Here is a 19091-nt window from a genome sequence, read left to right on the forward strand (position 1 = left end):
GACATATTGATGGCGCAGTGGGAAGGAAGCCTAGACGTCCTCTCACAGGTTCCCTTATCTTTGTCCAGCTTCAGTAGCTGCTGCAAGTGGTGCCAGGGAAAACTCACATTGCCTGTCATGTGACTGCATTACTGGAGGCACTTTGAGTGAGCTCGACCATCTGCTCTGATTAAAAATGGGGCCTCTCAAATCAAGGTTTCAGAGGATTCCCTGAGCATGTAAAAAGTTTGTAAAGTATAACTGCTGCTGCTGCTGCTTTTATCATTATCATTATTATTATTATTATTATTGCTTCCACAATGTGCAAAATGTTAAGATATTAGTTGAGAGAAGGGGCAGGAAGCTGTGGATTAGGGAAACACGGAATTGGCATGCTCAAGCTCCTAGGAAATCATAGCACATTTCCTGCAAGGAAGAGATTGTGGGGGTACATTGCTATACGATTTAAACGAAGAAAACACATGTGAGCTATATGGGAGATGTTACAGGAAGAGGGGAAGAAAAAGGAGGGCCCTAGTTTCTCCTAATGTACACAACTGGGAAGGAAATTGCCTGATGTTCACATCCCCAAAATTGAAAACAATGGCACTGAACCTCGCCACTCGCCCCAAGACACAGAGGGTAGGAGAGCTCCTATCCCTCTCTATTAATAGTGTAGAAGAAGATGGTATGGACATACCCTATGTCTTGCATGGGTTGAAGAGCCTTTCTAGATGGTACCGAAAAGCAAATTCTGGCCTTCTAAAACTGCTTAAACAGGTAACTGTTTAACAAAACCAGGAATAATGTTGGGAGAAGAGCTCTTTTGAGGTCTTGGGTACAGACCATTCACAAACTTGTTACCAAGATCTCGTAGGAGTTCCCCAAACTGGACCATGGAATTAGCATGCAACACATCAGCTGTGCTACTAAAAATACGACTTGGCCCATGAAGAACTTAAGAAAAGCTATGCTGGATCAGACTAGCGGCCTGCCTAATCCAGCATTCTGTCCCCACAGTGGTCAACCAACCAGATGCCCCAGTGGGAAGCCCTGAGGCAGGACTCTCTCACCCACATTCCCTAGCGTCTGATGTAGATGGACACACTTCCTCTGTGCTGAAGGCTGCATGTACTAGCAGCTATCGAAAGCCTCCTCCTCCGTGCATTTGTCTAATCCCCTTTTAAGCCCGTCCAAGTGGCGGCCATCACCACATCCCCTTGTGTGAATTCCACACTTCCGCCTCATGCACCATATGGACAAAGTTCCCTTTCTCTGTTCGGAACCTCCTGTTATCCCACTTCATTGGATGATCCATGCTGCTGCTTTTAGTCTTCTGTTTTTCCCCACCATACGCCTACATCATGTGCCTCTTCACTCATTTTTTTCTCAGTTAAAAAGCCCGAAACCCTCGGGCTTTTCCTCTTAGCCTTTCCTCTTAGGGGAGCAGAACCATCCATCCAACGCTTGGCTGCATCATGGGCTCTGAGCCATCCTGGAGATCAGCTCCCCGGCTCAAGTGAAAGCACCCAGTTCCAGCCTGGCTTCAATCTGCAGCAGCTGCATGCTGCCAATGCACATTTGCACTGAGATGCAGGCACAGATGAGAGTTGTGCATCCACAGAGCCAGCGCAAGTCCCTCGCTTTTTTCCCCCCCGTGGCGGAAGTCTGACTTTAAAGCCGCTGGGTGGGAAGGTTTATCTCCCACCTACCCGTCCCGGTTGAGGCCCTACACACATCACAGAAGTAAACCCAGAACATCCACATGCTACACACTGGTGTTGTGTGGGTTTTGTTACATTTATAGCTTGTCTTTTTCATCAAGGAATCCAAGACAGTGGGCGTGGCCACTGTTGGGAAAATTTGGGTAAATCCTGTCTGAAAAGCATTACTCCTGTGTGCCTTTGCATTGTGGCATCAAATCCTGTCTTCCTTCTCAAAACCAAGCTGTCACTGTTTAAAATGGCATTCCTTATCCGTTGCCGCTTTTACTGACATTAATAGGAGCTGTTCATGCACTCGAATTTATTTTGAGGATGGCGTTAAGCACGCTAGCGAGCTTCTAAAACGCTCAGAATAAAAGCGGCAATGGATGAAGAGCCCCGCTGCCATAGTCCCCAGCACAGGAAAAGCCACGCGGCGGACCGAAACGAACTGCGCGTGCGCCAGCTGCACCGCATGACGCAGCCCCCGTATCCCCGGGCAACAGCCAGCCACCCTTCCTCTTTCCCCGCCTACCCTTTCCTTCCCTGACTTGGGTACCGGGCGGCTTCTGCGCGCTCGGTGTCTGCTGGGAAATGTAGTTCCTCTATCCTTCCTGCTGACCGAGCGTCGAGGGTAGGGCTGCCCTGCGTCGACTACAACTTCCAGAATGCAACGGGGCGAGGGAAACCTGGCCTGTCCCCGCAGGGCTTGGAGGCCTCTCCCGGCAGGAGCGCTCACGGCGCTCGGTGTCCGGACAGGTAAGGCAGCTGGAGGGATGGCGAGGCGCGGGCGAGGGACGCATCGCCTCACGACGCACGGTGGAACAGAGCGCTCCAGCCCGCTGACTTCGGCGTCAGTAAGCGGGGCGTCGCGGGGCTTGGACCTTGGGGCCGAACAGGGACGCGGGCCCACGGGACCAAAAGAGCAACAATCAAACCTTTGAAGTGCGCGCTTTTGCAGGTGCCGGCTGCATTTGCGCTAAAGGCTCTGTGTGCGTCTTGCCAGGAACCCGTCTGCTAAAGACGCCCCTGCTTGGAAAGATGCATGTCTGGACATTTCATTTGGGCAAGAAAACGGCTCAGACCGAAAGTTGCAAGCAGGGCAGGAGGATCAGAGGCATGGCCGGGCCAGAAGCCAGCTAAGCTCCGAGAACGGGCGGGATGAGTGTTATGAACGCTCTTTCCTTTCCGTCGGAAGAGAAAAATATTCCAGGCATGCAGAGAGTTCTTTTTAAAACTTTATTGCAATGAAGGGAACAGAAAGGAATGGTTTCCTTCCCATTCTTCTGTTCACCTGAGCACATGTTCACACACCCCTTTTGAACCCTGCTCCCGCCGCTTGTTCCCTCCTCCTTTCCCTAATTGGCTAATAGGGTACCGAGAGTGACACTCTTTCCGCCCACCTACTCCGTGCTGCCCCAACACCAGCCCTTCTTTCCAATCCAGCCCTGCCCCTGGTGGGCTGCAATAGACTCATTTTGCTCTGCCCAGCTTGTCAATAATCAGGAAGTATTTGGCCCTCCTGCCTACGTGCCTGTTTCTCCATACCTTGTGCTATTTGATTTGTGCCCTTCCCCTCCTTTGGGCTAAGTAATTTTCTTTGTTACCTTTTTAAATCTCTTTTACTCCCTTGTTTCAAATCATCCTTTCACACCTATCATGAGGGCTAACAAGACGGAGATGCTGCCTTTCGCCAGATGTGGGTGTTCCACCAGTCTAGATGGTCGCATTTGGGGCCCTTGAGAGGCTCAAAGGGGCTGCCACTGCACCAGGGATTCTGGCCACCAGGCGCTCGCCCGGGACTTCGGCTGCTCGCCTGTGCTAGTGTGGCCCTGGGGCATTGTGGGGAATTGCCCAGTCAGCCTGTTGTCTCTGCCTGTTGCCACCAAAATGCCAGGCAAGGGGAGCACCAACAGAGGAGGTGGCTGGCGGAGGTCACTTGGCCAAGGACTTCCCGAAGCTGATGCTTGTCCGACATGATTCAGCCTCGTCACCTGGTGGATCAGCATCATCACTTTTAAGCAGCCAGGGAGGGCTCTTGAATTTGATCTGGTGCCTAGAAAAAATGAGTGATCCTTGAAGAGTTCCTGCATTGCATGTGGGTTTGCAGAGGCAGCCCCTGATTCTGCCGTGCTGCCTTATTCTGCAGAGTTGTGGAAGGGCACAAGCAGGCTGTGCGAAGAGGGGACACTTACTCTCTTTTGCTGTGCCTAGTGAATTGCATATCTGTTGCCTTCTTCTGACCCTGTGCCTCTAGGTGTCCGTCTCTCTTTGCCTGCCGGAGCGACGGCTGTGCCAGACTTTGCAGCAGATGGGACCCAGGTGCCAATGCTTCCTGCTCTGGTCCATGCTGTTCCTGCTGCCTAGAAATTTAGCACTGCTAGAAACTGATGGAGGCTGGTGAGTAGGCATCTGCTAAAGGGCTGGTCAGTCAGTCTTCTGGCTTCTCCCTGGAAAGTCAATGCCCATGAATTACGCCACATTTGTGAAGGATCCCCCACTTCCCTGCCATGTTTTCACCACCACTGTAACCAGTGGCCAGTCCGTCCTTTTTCATCTCTTTGCCCCAGTGGTTCTGTATCTGTTATCTGGTCCCATATTGCTCCTGCACCTTCTGGAGGCTGCCAGCCACAGCTTAAGAGCCAAACTCCATTTGAATACTGGGCTTGACTTTGGGGGTATGTCTGTTTCATAGTAATGGTTCTGCACGATCAAGTTGTTTCCTTTTTGCAGGCAGCAGGTGGAGAGGTTAACCTGTCTGGACTGTACCACATCCAGCTGCAGGCAGGGACCCATAGCTTAGTTCATAAGCAAACAAACAAACAAACCATCTGCTCAGTTCATAAGAAGGTGCTAAGCAGGGCTCTTGCTTACCCCTTTGCATGATTTTTCTAGCTTCCCTTGTGCTGGGTAGTTGTTGAGGTGTGCGGAGTAGCATTTTATCACGTGGACGTCCCACTAGAGTTGGGAGTAGAACATCCCAGACGCATGGCAAACTATTTTGGCCTCAGTGGTTGTAGATCCTGCTTTGCAGAGGACAGTTCTCTGTCTGAAGGGCTTTCAAGTCCAAGTGCAGTTGAAAGAGAGAGAAACCATCAGCAAGGAAAACAGAACGTGGTCCTCATTTATTTATTTATATTTAGAATTTTTGTAGGATTTTTGGGCCTTGAAGTGGCCCAGCCACGCGTTGTGCATGGCAGCTGGCAGAGGAGGCAGAGAACTCCAGGCCCTGATTGCCAGGGCAGAAAGCCTGCATATCTGCAAATGGAAGAGCATATCTGGAGCAAGGTTCGTCCAGTCCAGCTTCAGTGCACACAGTGCCCAACCAGCCACTCACGGATCCAGCCCTCAGGACAGGATTGCCGGAGGGACCCCCAGTAACTGGTGCAGATGGGCACCCTGCCTCTGACATTGGAGGCAGCAGAGAGCCACCAGGACCGGTAGCCTTCTTCCCCCTGAATCCGCCCACTCCTCTTTTAAAGCCGTCGAAAGGGGTGGCCATCAGGGTGCGACATGGAAGCAAACGCCATGGTGAGAGCCAGTGTGGCCTAGTGGTTACAGTCTTTGACTGGGGACTTGGGAGATCCGGCCTCCAGTCCCCAATTTGCCATGAAGCTTGCTGGGTGACTTTGGGCCAGCCACTCACTCACAGCTTAACCTACCTCACAGGGCCATTGTTTTGAAGGTAAAAATGGAGTAGAGGAAAACTATGTAAATTGGGATTTGCTACTTGCAAGAGGGAAAAAAAGCCAGAATATAATTGCAATGTAGTAGTAGTAGTAGTAGTAGTAGTAGTAGTAGTAGTAATAATAATAATAATAATAATAATAATAGTTATGCTCTGTGTGAAAAGAATATTTCTTTTTACTTCCATTATCCTAAAAGGAGAAAAGTATCTCCCCATCTGCTTTTTGCACAGCATAACATACAGGATATTGCAGGAGTGAGCACACCCCTCACATTTTGTAAATATTTTATTATATCTTTTCACGTGACAACCCTGAAGAAATGACACTTTGCTACAATGTAAAGTAGTGAGTATACAGCTTGTATAACAGTGTAAATTTGCTGTTCCCTCAAACTAACTCAACACACAGCCATCAATGTCTAAACTGCTGGCAACAAGAGTGAGTACACCCCTAAGTGAAACTGTCCAAATTGGGCATTATTAGCCATTTTCCCTGCCTGGTGTCATGTGATTCGTTAGTATTACAAGGTCTCAGGTGTGAATGGGGAGCAGGCGTGTTAAATTTGGTGTTATCGCTCTCACTCTCATATACTGGTCACTGGAAGTTCAACAGGGCACCTCATGGCAAAGAACTCTCTGAGGATCTGAAAAAAAGAATTGTTGCTCTACATAAAGATGGCCTAGGCTATAAGAAGATTGCCAAGACCCTGAAACTGAGCTGCAGCATGGTGGCCAAGACCATGCAGCAGTTTCACAGGACAGGTTCCACTCAGAACAGGCCTCGCCATGGTCGACCAAAGAAGTTGAGTGCACGTGCTCAGCGTCATATCCAGAGGTTGGCTTTGGGAAACAGATGTATGAGTGCTGCCAGCATTGCTGCAGAAGTTGAAGGGGTGGTGGGTCAGCCTGTCCGTGCTCAGACCATACGCCGCACACTGCATCAAATTGGTCTGCAGGGCTGTCGTTCCAGAAGAAAGCCTCTTCTAAAGAGGACGCACAAGAAGGCCCGCAAACAGTTTGCTGAAGACAAGCAGACTAAGGACGTGGATTACTGGAACCGTGTCCTGTGGTCTGAGGAGACCAAGATAAACCTATTTGGTTCAGATGGTGTCTAGCGTGTGTGGCGACCACCAGGTGCGGAGTACAAAGACAAGTGTGTCTTGCCTACAGCCAAGCACGGTGGTGGGAGTGTCATGGTCTGGGGCTGCATGAGTGCTGCTGGCACTGGGGAGCCACAGTTCATTGAGGGAACCATGAATGCCAACTTGTACTGTGACATACTGAAGCAGAGCATGACCCCCTCCCTTTGGAGGCTGGGCCGCAGTATTCCAACATGATAATGACCCCAAACCTCCAAGATGACCACTGCCTTGCTAAAGAAGCTGAGGGTAAAGGTGATGGACTGGCCAAGCATGTCTCCAGACCTAAACCCTCTCGAGCATCGGTGGGGCATCCTAAAACGGAAGGTGGAGGAGTGCAAGGTCTCTAACATCCACCAGCTCCGTGATGTCGTTATGGAGGAGTGGAAGAGGACTCCCGTGGCAACCTGTGAAGCTCTGGTGAACGCCATGCCCAAGAGGCAGTGCTGGAAAATAATGGTGGCCACATAAAATATTGACACTTTGGGCACAATTTGGACAGTTTCACTTAGGGGTGTACTCACTTTTGTTGCCAGCGGTTTAGACATTGATGGCTGAGTGTTGAGTTATTTTGAGGGGACAACAAATTTACACTGTTATACAAGCTGTATACTCACAACTTTACATTGTGGCAAAGTGTCATTTCTTCAGGGTTGTCACATGAAAAGATATAGTAAAATATTTACAAAATGTGAGGGGTGTGCTCACTTCTGTGATATACTGTAGTTTTCTATGCCTCTGTCTTCTCTCCCCTTCCTTGCCTTTTTCCTATTGAACTTGCAACAGTTCTTTCCAGGTTTGCCTCAAGATGTATAACCTGGCGCCTGCCATGCCCCTTTCTGCGGATCCTCTTCCGTGGCGTTGGGGAAGTGGCCAAGCGACGGGGCACTGCAGGCTTGCGGTTCCGAAGTGCGTTTCTGAACCCTCCGCACTGGTGCCCCGCTGTTCTGAGGCCGGCCTCTGTTTCCTTCCGCTCCTCAGGCTGACGCAGAGACACCCGGCCCTGCCGGAGGGAGACAGCTGCACGGTGGAGCGGCGGGATGCCTCTCTCACCTACTCTCAGTTCCTTCAGCGGTAGGTCTTGGTCACCGCAATGGGCAGGATGTGCGGACTGGGCAGCCACCGTGGAGTGCGGATGCCCGGACAGTCTCTCCCTTATTCTGCATGCACAAGCTCACCGCTTTAAAGCACGTTCTTCTTTTACATTCCACTACTTTAATCAGCCCCCCTCATATCCTTACCCCCACATAAAAGAAACTGCAAGTGGCTGAAGTCATAAAATATATGTAATGAGAACGCCAGACCCGTCACGTGCAATAAGCAGCCATTTGAAAATGCGGATTAAAAAGAAAGCAATCGCAGTCACCAGAAGCAGCAGTCCAGAGCAGCCCCTACACAAACCAAACGAAGGTGCGGGAGGGAGTTTGGAGGTTTGGGGGTCCGCGGAAGGAGCTGTGTGGGTTTTTATGTGCATGAAGGGAGCTAACGGGAGGGATGTGTCTGCGCCCGCCTTGATTTGGTGATGACCCCGTGTGAGAGAGATGAGGAGGAGAGATGAGCTAACCTGGAACGCAGGGGAGGGAAGAGTTTTCATCTTCTGAAATACATTTCAGATTTGAGCTACGGGTTCAAAGAAGAGCTCAGACCGCCCCTCTGCCTTGGACTCAGCCTTTGGGGCAGCCGATTTGCCCTTTGTGCCAGGGCAGTTTTTAAGCTTGTCAGATATGCTCAGACTGGTCCAGGGAGCTGGTGTGTCCCTGGCCCTGCTGCCGCTCGGCCCGTGGGGAAGGCAAGACACCTGCGGCAGGAACAAGCGCATCCTTCTTCCCTTTTTGCCCCTCTCTCCTCTCTCCTTCCCTCCACCACATTTTGAACGGTGAGATCCTTGGGGCAGAGACCTTTCCCTTTAGTTTGTGCCGCTCAAGGCACCCTCAATGCACTGTGCTACCCTTAGCTAGTAGCTGGTACTCCTTGTGGATCTCGGGGAGGGCCGACATGCCCTGGGGAAAGGCACGTGCCACCCCCCCCCCCCCCCCGCTGCAGAAGACTGGGGCTCAGTCCAGCCCAGCGCTCTGCCGCGGCCCCTTTGGCAGTGTGCTGGGTAGGTTGGTGCCCTGTCTGTGCAGAGCGCACGGACCCCGACCATGTGCCCGGGCCTGGCTGAGGGCCGACTGCTCTGCGTGGCAGCCCTCTGCTCGTGCTCTCCCCTTGCTGCTCTGCCTGTTTGGCAAAGGAGGATGGACGAAGACGAGTTACGGAAGCGTGGGGATCACTGGCTAGCAGAAGGTTGTATTTAAGCTTGTTATTCCGTCCGTAGCACCTTCAGCGAGGAGTCAAGGCTCAGGGAGCAGGACGGACTCGGCCTGAAGGGGCTCCCATGTTCATTCCCCGGCCTCTCTGGTGAAAAGAAGTTGCGACTGCCGGGCGAAGAAGGCCTCCACCAGAGGCTTCTGTGCGGGAAAGTCTGAGGGGGTGTTAGAAGGACCCTTGTGTGGGAACCGATTTGCTTGACATAAAGGCTCTTAGTGGAAGGGCCGTGCAGGATTAGACCCAGGCTCGACCCGGGGCAGCATGCTGCTCCCAGAGCAGCCGGCCAGGGGCACCCGAGCAGCCCACAGCTGGGGCGGGAGAGCATCCCAGCCGCATGGGGTGGACTCCCACTCCCAGCTCAGGTCTGGGAATCTGCGCTCCCCTGTGGCGCCCACCCGCAGTTGCTTTTAAAGGAGCTCGCTTGTCCAGGGCGCTCGGCACGTCCCAAACCTTGCACAGGTTGGACTTGGAGACAGGCCTGGTTTGTTTGAGCCCCCACTCGCTGGGGCTCCTGCCACCCGCGAGTGGCTTTTCCCACCCCGGAGCCCTCCAGATGTTCAAGACGTCCTCCTTCATCGGCCCCCACTAGCCAGGGGGTGCTCAGGAATGCTTGGAGTTGCAGTCCAGACTTCTGGAGGGCACCGGGATGGAGGAAGGCTGGCCCCAGTTTACAGAGACAACCCCAAAGCGGGGGAAAGGGAAGGGCGGGTGATGCAGGTCCGGCCCCGGGGGCCTCTCCACATGAGCCCCACGGCTTGGACACAAGTGTCAGCCCTTCCCTTCTGTGCCAGAAAGGCTACATGAGGATAACGGGTGGGTGAATTTTAATTCCACAGCATGGTCCTCTTGTTTTGGAAACTTGATAGATTTCGTAAATTGTCGTGCTTATTGTCTCATGTAGCTGGTTTTATTTTGTTCTGGTTTAAATGTTTGTGCTTTGTTTTATATTGTGTTTTAATGAATCTCGTATCTTTTATTAATGTATCTTGTATTTTAGTTGTTGTAAACTGCCTGAGAGCCTTTTATGGCTAACTGGCAGCGTAGAAATTTAACATCCTCGTAATGATAGTAACAATAATACGTGCTGGGGCCTAGAGGTCGTCCTGCAGAGAGCAGCAGGGGGTGCAGAGCGCACAACCCCAGAGGGCTGCAGTCAGAAATGTCCGTTGCCGGCGAACGCGTAACGCTGCAGATTGCGCTTCATTTCCCAGGTATGCCTTCTCTCGGCCTGTGATACTCCGAGGGATAACAGACAACTCGGTGAGTGTCCCCCTGGAACAGATACGTGAGGAAGATGGAACGAGGCCTACCCAGTCGCACAGGGGGCCCCGTGGCCTCTGTCACAGGCCATACGTGATCACGGAAAGGTACCCCTTGCGGTGCTTCTGAGGATTCTGGGGGGCCCTCCCTGGCTGTGCAGTGCAGCCGCCTGGTCTAACGCTCTCCTGCACCCTGGGAGGGTTGCCCAAATCCTGAGCGGTTTGGCAGTGGAACATTGGTAACAACCATCCTGGACTGGACTGTGGGCGCCAGATGGGAACCCTGCGCAGTGTGAGACGGCTGCGTGCAAAGAATTCCCCGAGTGCCGGAGGGAAGCACCTGAGGGCCTGCTCTTCCCTCCCACCTGTGCGTGCAGGGAGTGCATTAAAGGGGGAAGCAGTCCAATATGCAGACCCCTGCCCCGGCTCTGCCCCCCGAAGTGAGTGCTCCAGGGAGGCAGCAGAAGTGGATCGCGTTGGCTGCACTGAATCTGCCCTATGCTGGGGGGTCGGGCTGGGACATGCCAGTGACCTCCCTCAGTCCAAGGGTGGCACTCTGTGCTGGGTGCTCAGCCGCTCAGCTCTGGGCCCGTGTCGACCCAAAGCTACGAGCGGCGGCTCTGAATGAAGGAAGGTGGATCTTGCCAAGTTGTTCAGCAGGGTGTGGGGTGTGGAGAGCACCTCTTGCAGAAGCGGCCCCTCCTGCCCTGCAACGGGGCCCTGAAAGCAGCATTTCCCTTGCTCCCCCTGCCCCCCCCCCCATTCCATGCAGGGAGCAGAGCTCAGGAGGGAAGCACGGCCAGCGGCCCCGGACGCTGGGGGCTGCAGCCCCCAGGCAGCGGGGGACGCCGAGGCCAGGCTGCGTGTGGGGCGGCCGGGAGCCCGGCCAGGGCGACAGGTGGCCGCGCTCCTGGCCAGGCCGGGGGGGGGGCGGCCAACGGGGGCCCCTCTCAACAGCCTGTTCTGTCCTGCAGGAGTTCCAGGCTCAGTGCACCAAGCGCAAGCTGCTCGCCGCCTTCGGGGACCGGCAGGTCCGTCTCAGCACCGCGAACACCTACTCGTACCGCAAAGGTGAGGCGCAGAGGGCCCCAGGATGCCTTTCCTGGCCAGGACCAGAAGCAGGTGCGGGGAAGACCCATTTGCTGGTCCACACCTGCTCTAACACGTAGCAGGTGCAGCCCCTTTCAGCTGTCTTACACTGCCCGTGCTTGCAGCGCCTGGGCCCACAAGGTGGCTGAGGTGCTTCCTAATGCGGTCGATTATTGTTGATCATTAAGGCTGAGATCCCATTTAAGGGGCCCCCAAAAGCTGTGTGGGTGGGAGAGAGCTCTGGTGGCTCGGACGGAAAGGCTCTCCTGACCAGCCTCCTGCTTTTGCAGGATGCCCTGTGGGAAGCCCGCACCAGGGCGTCCTGCTGGGTACCATGTTGAATGGTACCCTCCCACCCATTTTCCCCAGCAACTGGGGCACATAGGTGCACTGGCTCTGATACAGGAGCTTGCATCTGATACAGGAGCATTCCTCCCTTGAATTTCTCCAGTCCCTCCTTAAAGCCACCCGAAGGGCAGCAGGTACCAGACAACACACCCTTGTCCACACACACCCCCTCACTCACTTCCCCAGGGGAGGGGGGTTCTTGATCCCCATTCTCCTCCTGGAGATTCCTAGTCACACCTTCTCTGCAGACCTGGTTGCGGACACCTGGTGGATCGCACTAAAGCAAAAGGCCTGGTGGATCAGCCTTTCCACGTGGATGTAATGGATGTGCAAGGGCTTCAAAAACAATGTTTTAAAAAGGGTTGCACAAGGGGTGCAGGCGTTGCCCCACTTCTGGTTTCAGAAACTTTTTCTTCTCCTTTCTTTCACTTGGTATCTTGTTGGCTGGACTAGAAGCAGCTTGGAATCTGGTGTCCTGGCATGATTTTGATGGTTGGAATGTGATTAGAATGGGCAGCAATGATGGGCTGTGTAGAAAAAGCTACTCAAGGGAGGCTTTTTCAAAATAGCATTATTTTCAATGGTATTTTACCCCTATATTAGGGTTAGGCCAGTGGTGGCGAACCCATGGCACACGTGTCACGGCGGGCACGCAGAGCCCTCTCTGTCGGCATGCAAGCCAAGTTGCCCCAGGATTGCCCCAGCAGCCGAGCATCGGATACCAGCGCACATAGGGGCCATGCGCATGCTCGGAAAGGAGTAGTGGCGCCAGGCATTGACGTCACGAGCCGTGGCTCATTAGTCACGACTCGTCTGAGCTTTCGCATGGCTGGTCAGTGCACTGCCAAGGTTAAATATATATATATTTGCTTGGGCCAGTTTTCAGGTTTTATTGCAGTGTTAGCACTTTGTGATAAATAAGTGGGTTTTGGGTTGCAGTTTGGGCACTCGGTCTCTAAAAGGTTTGCCATCACTGCTCTAGCACGACTCTCTCCTGGCTTGCAAGGTACTGGCAGTGATCTCAAGCTCTCTGCTAAGAACATCTTGGTCCCGCCAGGCCGGATGGCTGCCACTGCAGCAGCTGCTGGGCCAGGGAATGACTCGGACGGGAGGCACAGCTGCGGGCCATCAGAAGGCCTTCAGTAGTGAAGAAGGTAGCTGACAGCACCGCTTGGCCCCTGGGCCCTGCGGTCTCCCATCGGTCCCTTTGCCTCGTTGCAGTTGACCTGCCCTTCCAGGAGTACGTGGACCAGTTCCTAGAGCCACAGGACCCGGATTCGCTGGGGAGCGGTGAGTGGGGCCGGCAGTGCCCAGAGCGGCTTCGTCCTTCTATGAAGTGCAGAACTTACTCCCGCCAGAAAGCCCATTTCTTTATCTCAGAGTCCCGGAACGCCAGGTTGCAGTGGCAGCTCAAGGCCCAAACACCATGGAGCTTGGAGGGGCCGTTTCTCACTTTTGGAGTCCGGGCAAACGGCACACGAGCGGGAAGCCACCAAACCCTCTGTGGGCAGGAAGGGGGGGGGCTGGGGAGAGGGCATGTGGCCATCTGGGAATCCCGGGGAGGAGCTGGATCAGGACCCAAGCCCACCAGCTTCACTCATTGGTTGAGGGCCGCTCCCCACGTTATACGAAACCGGGGCCGGCTGCTCTTCGTTGCTCAGCCAGTGAAGCGGGGCCTTCTCGGCTCTGGAAGGACTGACTGCTTTGCCTTCTTGCCCTCAGAAACACTCTACTTCTTTGGGAACAACAACTTCACCGAGTGGGGCCCTCTCTTCCAGAGATACACCCCGCCACCATTCCGGATCCCTGGCATGACTGTAGCGTACAGCTTTGGGATTGCTGGTGAGTAACCAGGAAGTTTGCAGAAACAGGCAGGCTGGAGGCGGCGTCACTGCCGGAGCCTGGAGGAAGCCGTCAGGCCAAGTCCCGGGCTCCCTCGGGCCCAGGTGCCGGTCCACGCGCAGCGGGAGCTCTGCGTTCTGCGCTGCCTGGGGCGACGGAAGGCTCTGGACCTTGCCGTCTCGCAGAGCCAGGTGTGCAGAGGTGCGGGACCCTCCAGCCCGAGGGCCCCCTCGGATATCCGCCAGCGGGCCATGCCTGTGCGCACTCGTTGGGGCACATTGGCTTACCACTCCGTGCACACCCATCTTCCACCCCACACATGCAGACGCTTTCCCCAGACCTTCAGTTTTCCCCTGCTGGTGCCCACAAGGGGAGCCGTTGGCTGGTCTCTGATCACTCCTTGGGCTTCCCTGGTTATCGTATTACTGACACCCGCAAGGGGAGCAAGACCCCCCACACTGTTGCTGTTAACATTTGTATACTGCCTGCAGCCGAAGATCTCTGGGCGGTTAATAACAATAATCACAGACTCTTATGCCCAAGTCACCCATCCAGACTCTGGCCAGGCCTGACTCTGCTTTGCTTGCAAGATTAGGCAGGATCAGGCCCTTCAGGCTATATGGCAAATATAGTGCTAACTATGAACTAGTGCCGAGGAGGGAAATTCTGGGCGAGATAAATGCCGAATTATGACGCCTGTTGGTTTGGACCTTGGATCCCGGCCTGTTGATATGTTGGCAGCATTCTTTTGCTTGAGCTAACCATACACAGTCAGTTGTTGCTGCCACCACATTTATAAGCTCCGTTTTAATTCATGTGAGGAGCTCAGTGTTGGTCTCACGGCAACGGCCCTGTGAGGCGGGCGAGGCTGAGAGTTCACGACTGGCTGAAAGCCACTTGGTGAGCTCGGGGTCGAAGGGGGACTGCTCCGCACCATCCCCTTAATCCCAGCCCAAGCACCTATCTGCCACTCTGGCCAAGGCTGACTCTGCAGCAGTAGCAGCTGAAGCGGTCGCTGGTTCCGTATTCCACCCCCGTGCCCTGGGTAGCCACAGCTCTTCGGGCAGTGCTGAGCACTGAGCAAAGTCCAGTCGAAGCACAACTAGAATCTGAATGCGGGTCTCTTGCCAGCCGCCACCTCAGTGTGTCGAGCAGAAATGTCGGAATGGTCTTGCGGATAGTAAGGTGGAGCTGCCCTTGGAGGCATCTAGCCTGGGCGCAAGTGGGCCACAGGGCCCAGAGCCTTCTGGGCCAGTCACCCGGCCCTGTGGAGCAGCAGGGGCCCACGTGGCTGCCCCCTACCCCTCTCCCTTGCCCATTTGCAGGCTCCGGCTCCGGGGTGCCCTTCCACTGGCACGGCCCTGGCTTCTCGGAGGTGATCTTCGGCAGGAAGGTGAGTGCCGCAGGTGACACGGTTCATCCACCCCTTCCATGGCACTGCTATGCCCCGGGACCCTACCGCTCTCCAGGTCCCCTCCTGGGTCGTGCTCAAGGGAGGGGTCCTGAGCCCCACGCCCTGAGGCAAGCAAGCCTCTCAGCAGAGGCCCACTTGCCTTCTGTGCCCAGCACAAGCACAGCAGCTAGGGCATGGTGATGGTTACTTTTGGGAATCGGCCGCAGTCCCCAACCCAGCCCCCTCCTTTCCCCACTCAGTGGCACACCCCTTTACTCCCCGTCTAAGCTCAGGGCTAACCCTAAAATGCAGTATAAAGGCTTCATACTGCAGTACAAAAGCAAGCTAAAAACTACTGTGAAACCGGTACAGCAGCGATTCAAAGAGTTAAAGTAGCGGGTGTGAACCAAGAGAAGCATAAAGATGAAAATGGCCGATGCTGAAGGAGTACAGTGCACAGGCCAGATGAGACTCTCTGGGTAGCTTCTTCCGCAGCTGTGATGCTCCCACAGGAAAGGCCCTCTTCTCAGTTCCAGCCCACTTCAGTTCCTTTGGCAGGCGCTCCCAGGAAAGGACCTCTGGAAATGGTCTTAGAATCTGTGCAGGTATATAAGGGAGGAGACGATTGTTCAGATCACCTGGCCCCACCTGCCGAGGGCTTTGAAGGCTGCCAGCCTGGGAATGTACTAACAGCCAGTGCACATGGAAAATGGCTGCCAAATAGGGTGACGGTTGGCCAGTGACCCTTAACACGTCCCCTGCTCACTTTCGGACCAGCTGAAAGGCCCAGTGCGCAGCCAACATGTTGCAGGTTTGCAGAGTTTTGCTAGCTTATCTCTGGGGGGCGGGGGGGGGGCAGATGGGTGTATTGGGTTCCGCCGATATTGCTACAGGCAGCACAAAGGGATTCCGACTTTACTCATTTCATGAATTGCTAAAAGCAACGTTAAGCAAATGATTTATCATGGCTGACCACATTCCCCACCTATAAACTGGAAGCGTCCATGAATCGCTTTTGATCAGGTGCCCTTGTACAGCTCCGCTGTCTTGTTTGAGTTGGGTAGTCATAGCCCCGATCAGTAGCAACATAAACACAGATTTGTACATGCACGCTCATTATGTGTGTCTGTGTGTGAGGCACCCCCGGCCTTTTGTGCCGAGTTCTGTGCCTCCCAGCCTGCGATATTTCATGCTCATGCTTCGGGTTGGAAGCCCCTTGGGCACGAGGGCAAAACGGCCCCACAAGGCCAGTGCTAGGATCCTGTGTTGCAACAGAGGTGGGGGAAAGGAGGTCGGCTCAGGCTTCGTACCTGCCGAGCCCATCTGATCTCTGCAGCGCTGGTTTCTGTATCCCCCGGAGAAGACGCCAGAGTTCCACCCCAACAGAACCACGCTGTCCTGGCTGCTGCATACCTACCCGTTGCTGCCACCCTGGGAGCGGCCCGTGGAATGCACCATCCACCCCGGAGAAGTGAGTCCACCCACCGCAGCGTCGCTGCTCGCCTGCCTGCCCTCGTTTTCTGAGTTGTTGCACAACCTCTCCCATCATGGTGGCCGGGGCTGACCAGAGGGGAAGAACAAGGATGGGTTCCCTGCGCCTTTGAGAATGATCAGAAGAGTGAAATGCACCTGCCCAAGGGCGCTCTTCTGCACAAGCATTACTGCTGCAGAGATCCCCCTGCCCCACCATCATACCCACAGCCGGAGAAGGAAAGCAGCATGCTGATCATCCAGGGAAAAGGTGTTGTGGTCATTTCCATCCCCTGGAATTTCAGGACTCGAAGTCCCCGGATAGCAGGCTGGAGAAGGGGCGGCACACAGGCGGTGAGCTGCGCAGGAGACGGAGGAGGCGCTCCTCAGCGGCTGCCCTCACTGGGCCGGGTTCCTCCTCCCGTTTCTCTGTAGTGGCTCCAGCTGGTTGCCTGCCCTGCTGTGGGGACACCCAGGAAAGGAACGGGGGTGGCCGCCGGGAACAGCTTTGCAGCAGAGAAGTTTCAGCTGTGTGTCCAGTGGGCTGGGCCTGGAGTTAGAGATCATACTGGGACTCAACCAGCGGAAATCCGTGGGATCTAACTTCACCAAAGCATGGCATCTCTGACCCTCTCCCTACAGGGTGGGCAGAGTGGATTTCCAGAGGTTGTGGGGTTCCAGCTCCCAACATTCCTGTCCATTGGCCATGGTGGCAGGGGCTTCTGGGAACTGGAGTTGCAAACCTCTTGGTCTCCTTTGTTCCTTTCTTTTAGGTCCTGTACTTCCCAGATCGCTGGTGGCATGCTACCCTCAATTTGGACACTAGTGTTTTTATCTCCACATTCCTGGGTTAGCAGTTCTGTGTGGTGCCTTCTCCTCAGAATTCCTGCCATTCAACGTGCGACTGCGTACAAAGAAACTGGATTTCTTTTCACAAGCAGATGTCTGCGGCCAGCCTAGCCCTGATGGAGCTGTCTCAGTCTCTTGTAAGCATATCCTAAAATTAGGGGAGAAGGCGAGTCACCCTCTGCCGGTGGGCCTCTGGCCGTTTTGATGGAGAGGCGTACCGTTCCCTGGCATTCAGAACAGACCTTGATCCACACTTAATGTAGGTTTGTTACAGCCGAAGTGAAAAGACCCAGAGGGTGCACTCCCGCTGTGGCAGTAGAAATGCAAAGCTGGTTGGTGGCCACCCTGGCCATTTTGCGGCAGGCTTCACTCTCTGCCCGGTGTCTTAAGTGGTGAGGCTGGTGTGATCTGCACCGGTTAAGGCGCTGTCCTTTGACCCGCACAGCCTGCCTCTCCTGGACGCCTATTCCGTGCACGTGCTTGTTCCACCTGCTTTTCAGATGCTTGGCAAAGACCTGGGCCTGCACCAGGTTCATAATTTGACCCTTGAAAAAGCACTCCAGGTGGTGATTGGGAAACGCACCCCTTAATTACTGCTGCTGCTCACCCAGAATTATAGCTGCCTCACTTCCCAGAGGGGCATCTGCAGGGACGAAGGCAAGATCTTCCCGGGCTGCCGGTGGCCATTCTGCAAAAACAGCTCACCCTTTAGGAACAGCGACAAACCTGGGTTTGCATACCAGGAAGGGCACCCAGCTTCCTTCCACATCAAGTATGTTGATGAAAGAGTTGAGAACTGGAGAGGCTGCTCTTTGGGTGGAAATAAGCTGTCTGTTTACAAGTTATCACTTGTTAGTAAGGCTTGTGGCTGGCTGCGACATGCCCGTTTTCATCTGGGGTTGGCAGCTTTGCAACAGGCCCTGCGCCTGGCCTGGCCTGGCATGTGGCTGTGTGCAATTGTTGCTGTCTTGTGTGTGCAGTCACTCCTCCTCCATGTCTCCTTCTGCCAAATTCACTAGCTCCATTTTGGAAACCAGGCCCACCTGAGACATAGCAGAGCCTGTTCATCAAAACGCTAGTGGCCAAGATGCTCATCTTTAAACCAAAGCCCGATTTTACATTTCCTTCCTCTGGGTCCATCCACCTTGCCCATCCCGTCTTGCCCTGCAGGCTCAGTTTCATGTCCAAGCATTCATGGAACCATCCTACGGATGCTAATGGAATAGCCATACCCAAGCGCATGACGAAGGGTGGGCCAGGGGGTCTCCCCCACCTTTTCGCTGGGCCGGTTCCAAGGCTGTGGGAGGAAGCCGCTTTGGGTCCTGCTGACCCAAGACCTCCCTCGATCGACCCTCTGCCCCCAGCGGGCAAGCAGCCGCTTCCAGTAAGGCTGCCCCTCTCCCCACCTGCTGAGAAGAATATGGGCCCAACTCCTCTGCCTCCTGGGACACCTCTCAGGGACTATACGATTCTGCACTTGCGGTGAGGTTTTTCAAGCCCCACTCATTTTGCTCCTAGCCCTTCTTGGATTGCCAAGCTCCAAGCCAGCCAGAAAAGATAGAGCAAAGGCGTCTGCTGTCTCAATGAGACACTTGTCGGGTAGAGTAGAAGCTGCATCCCCGGTCTGCTGAGAACAGCGCTGGGAGCAAGAGCTTGCAAGGTGAGCATGAGCCGCAAGGTCTCAGGCGGTCACGTTTCATGGCGGTGGTCAGGGCTCGAGTCTGACGGGAAGATACACGCAGGGGACCAGAAAAGCAGAACGGGACCAGTTTCTAGGCGCTGTTTGGAATGCAGGCCCTAGGCCACACTTGGTTGTAGCTGTACTGTTACTCACAATAGATATTAATTTTTGAATTAAAATTTATTTAAAGAAAAACTCGTGTAAAGTGGCTGTCATTAGCAGAACTATCTTAGCAGTTTGGGGCAGGAAAAGATGCATACAATAAATCAAAGTTGCACTGCATACTAAAGGGCAGGCTAGCAGTCCGGGCCTGCATCAGCACATAGAAAGAGGCCCTTCTC

The 19091-nt window shown here is 54.3% G+C and overlaps 1 protein-coding gene across 1 annotated transcript; it reads left to right on the forward strand.

Moving 5' to 3' along the window:
- The first annotated feature begins 2371 nt into the window (after positions 1 to 2371).
- Positions 2372 to 18945, forward strand: JMJD8 (jumonji domain containing 8). Its single transcript, XM_044433291.1, has 10 exons — positions 2372 to 2441; positions 3940 to 4082; positions 7491 to 7583; positions 10031 to 10079; positions 11053 to 11149; positions 12737 to 12805; positions 13238 to 13357; positions 14683 to 14750; positions 16087 to 16221; positions 16994 to 18945. Exons 2-10 carry the CDS (start codon positions 3994 to 3996, stop codon positions 17072 to 17074), a joined length of 801 nt encoding a protein of 266 aa, XP_044289226.1. The 5' UTR covers positions 2372 to 2441; positions 3940 to 3993; the 3' UTR covers positions 17075 to 18945.
- The last annotated feature ends 146 nt before the right edge of the window (positions 18946 to 19091 follow it).

Source organism: Varanus komodoensis, unplaced genomic scaffold (assembly GCF_004798865.1).
Source record: "Varanus komodoensis strain SLA01 unplaced genomic scaffold, ASM479886v1 scaffold26, whole genome shotgun sequence".
NCBI lineage: Eukaryota > Metazoa > Chordata > Lepidosauria > Squamata > Varanidae > Varanus > Varanus komodoensis.

Excerpts from the sequence above, each read along its gene's own strand:
- JMJD8 (XM_044433291.1), top strand. The coding sequence starts at position 3,994 with ATGGGACCCAGGTGCCAATGCTTCCTGCTCTGGTCCATGCTGTTCCTG. Across the intron at positions 4,083-7,490 it reads CTAGAAACTGATGGAGGCTG|GCTGACGCAGAGACACCCGG; the intron begins GTGAGTAGGCAT and ends TCCGCTCCTCAG. Across the intron at positions 10,080-11,052 it reads GAGGGATAACAGACAACTCG|GAGTTCCAGGCTCAGTGCAC; the intron begins GTGAGTGTCCCC and ends TCTGTCCTGCAG.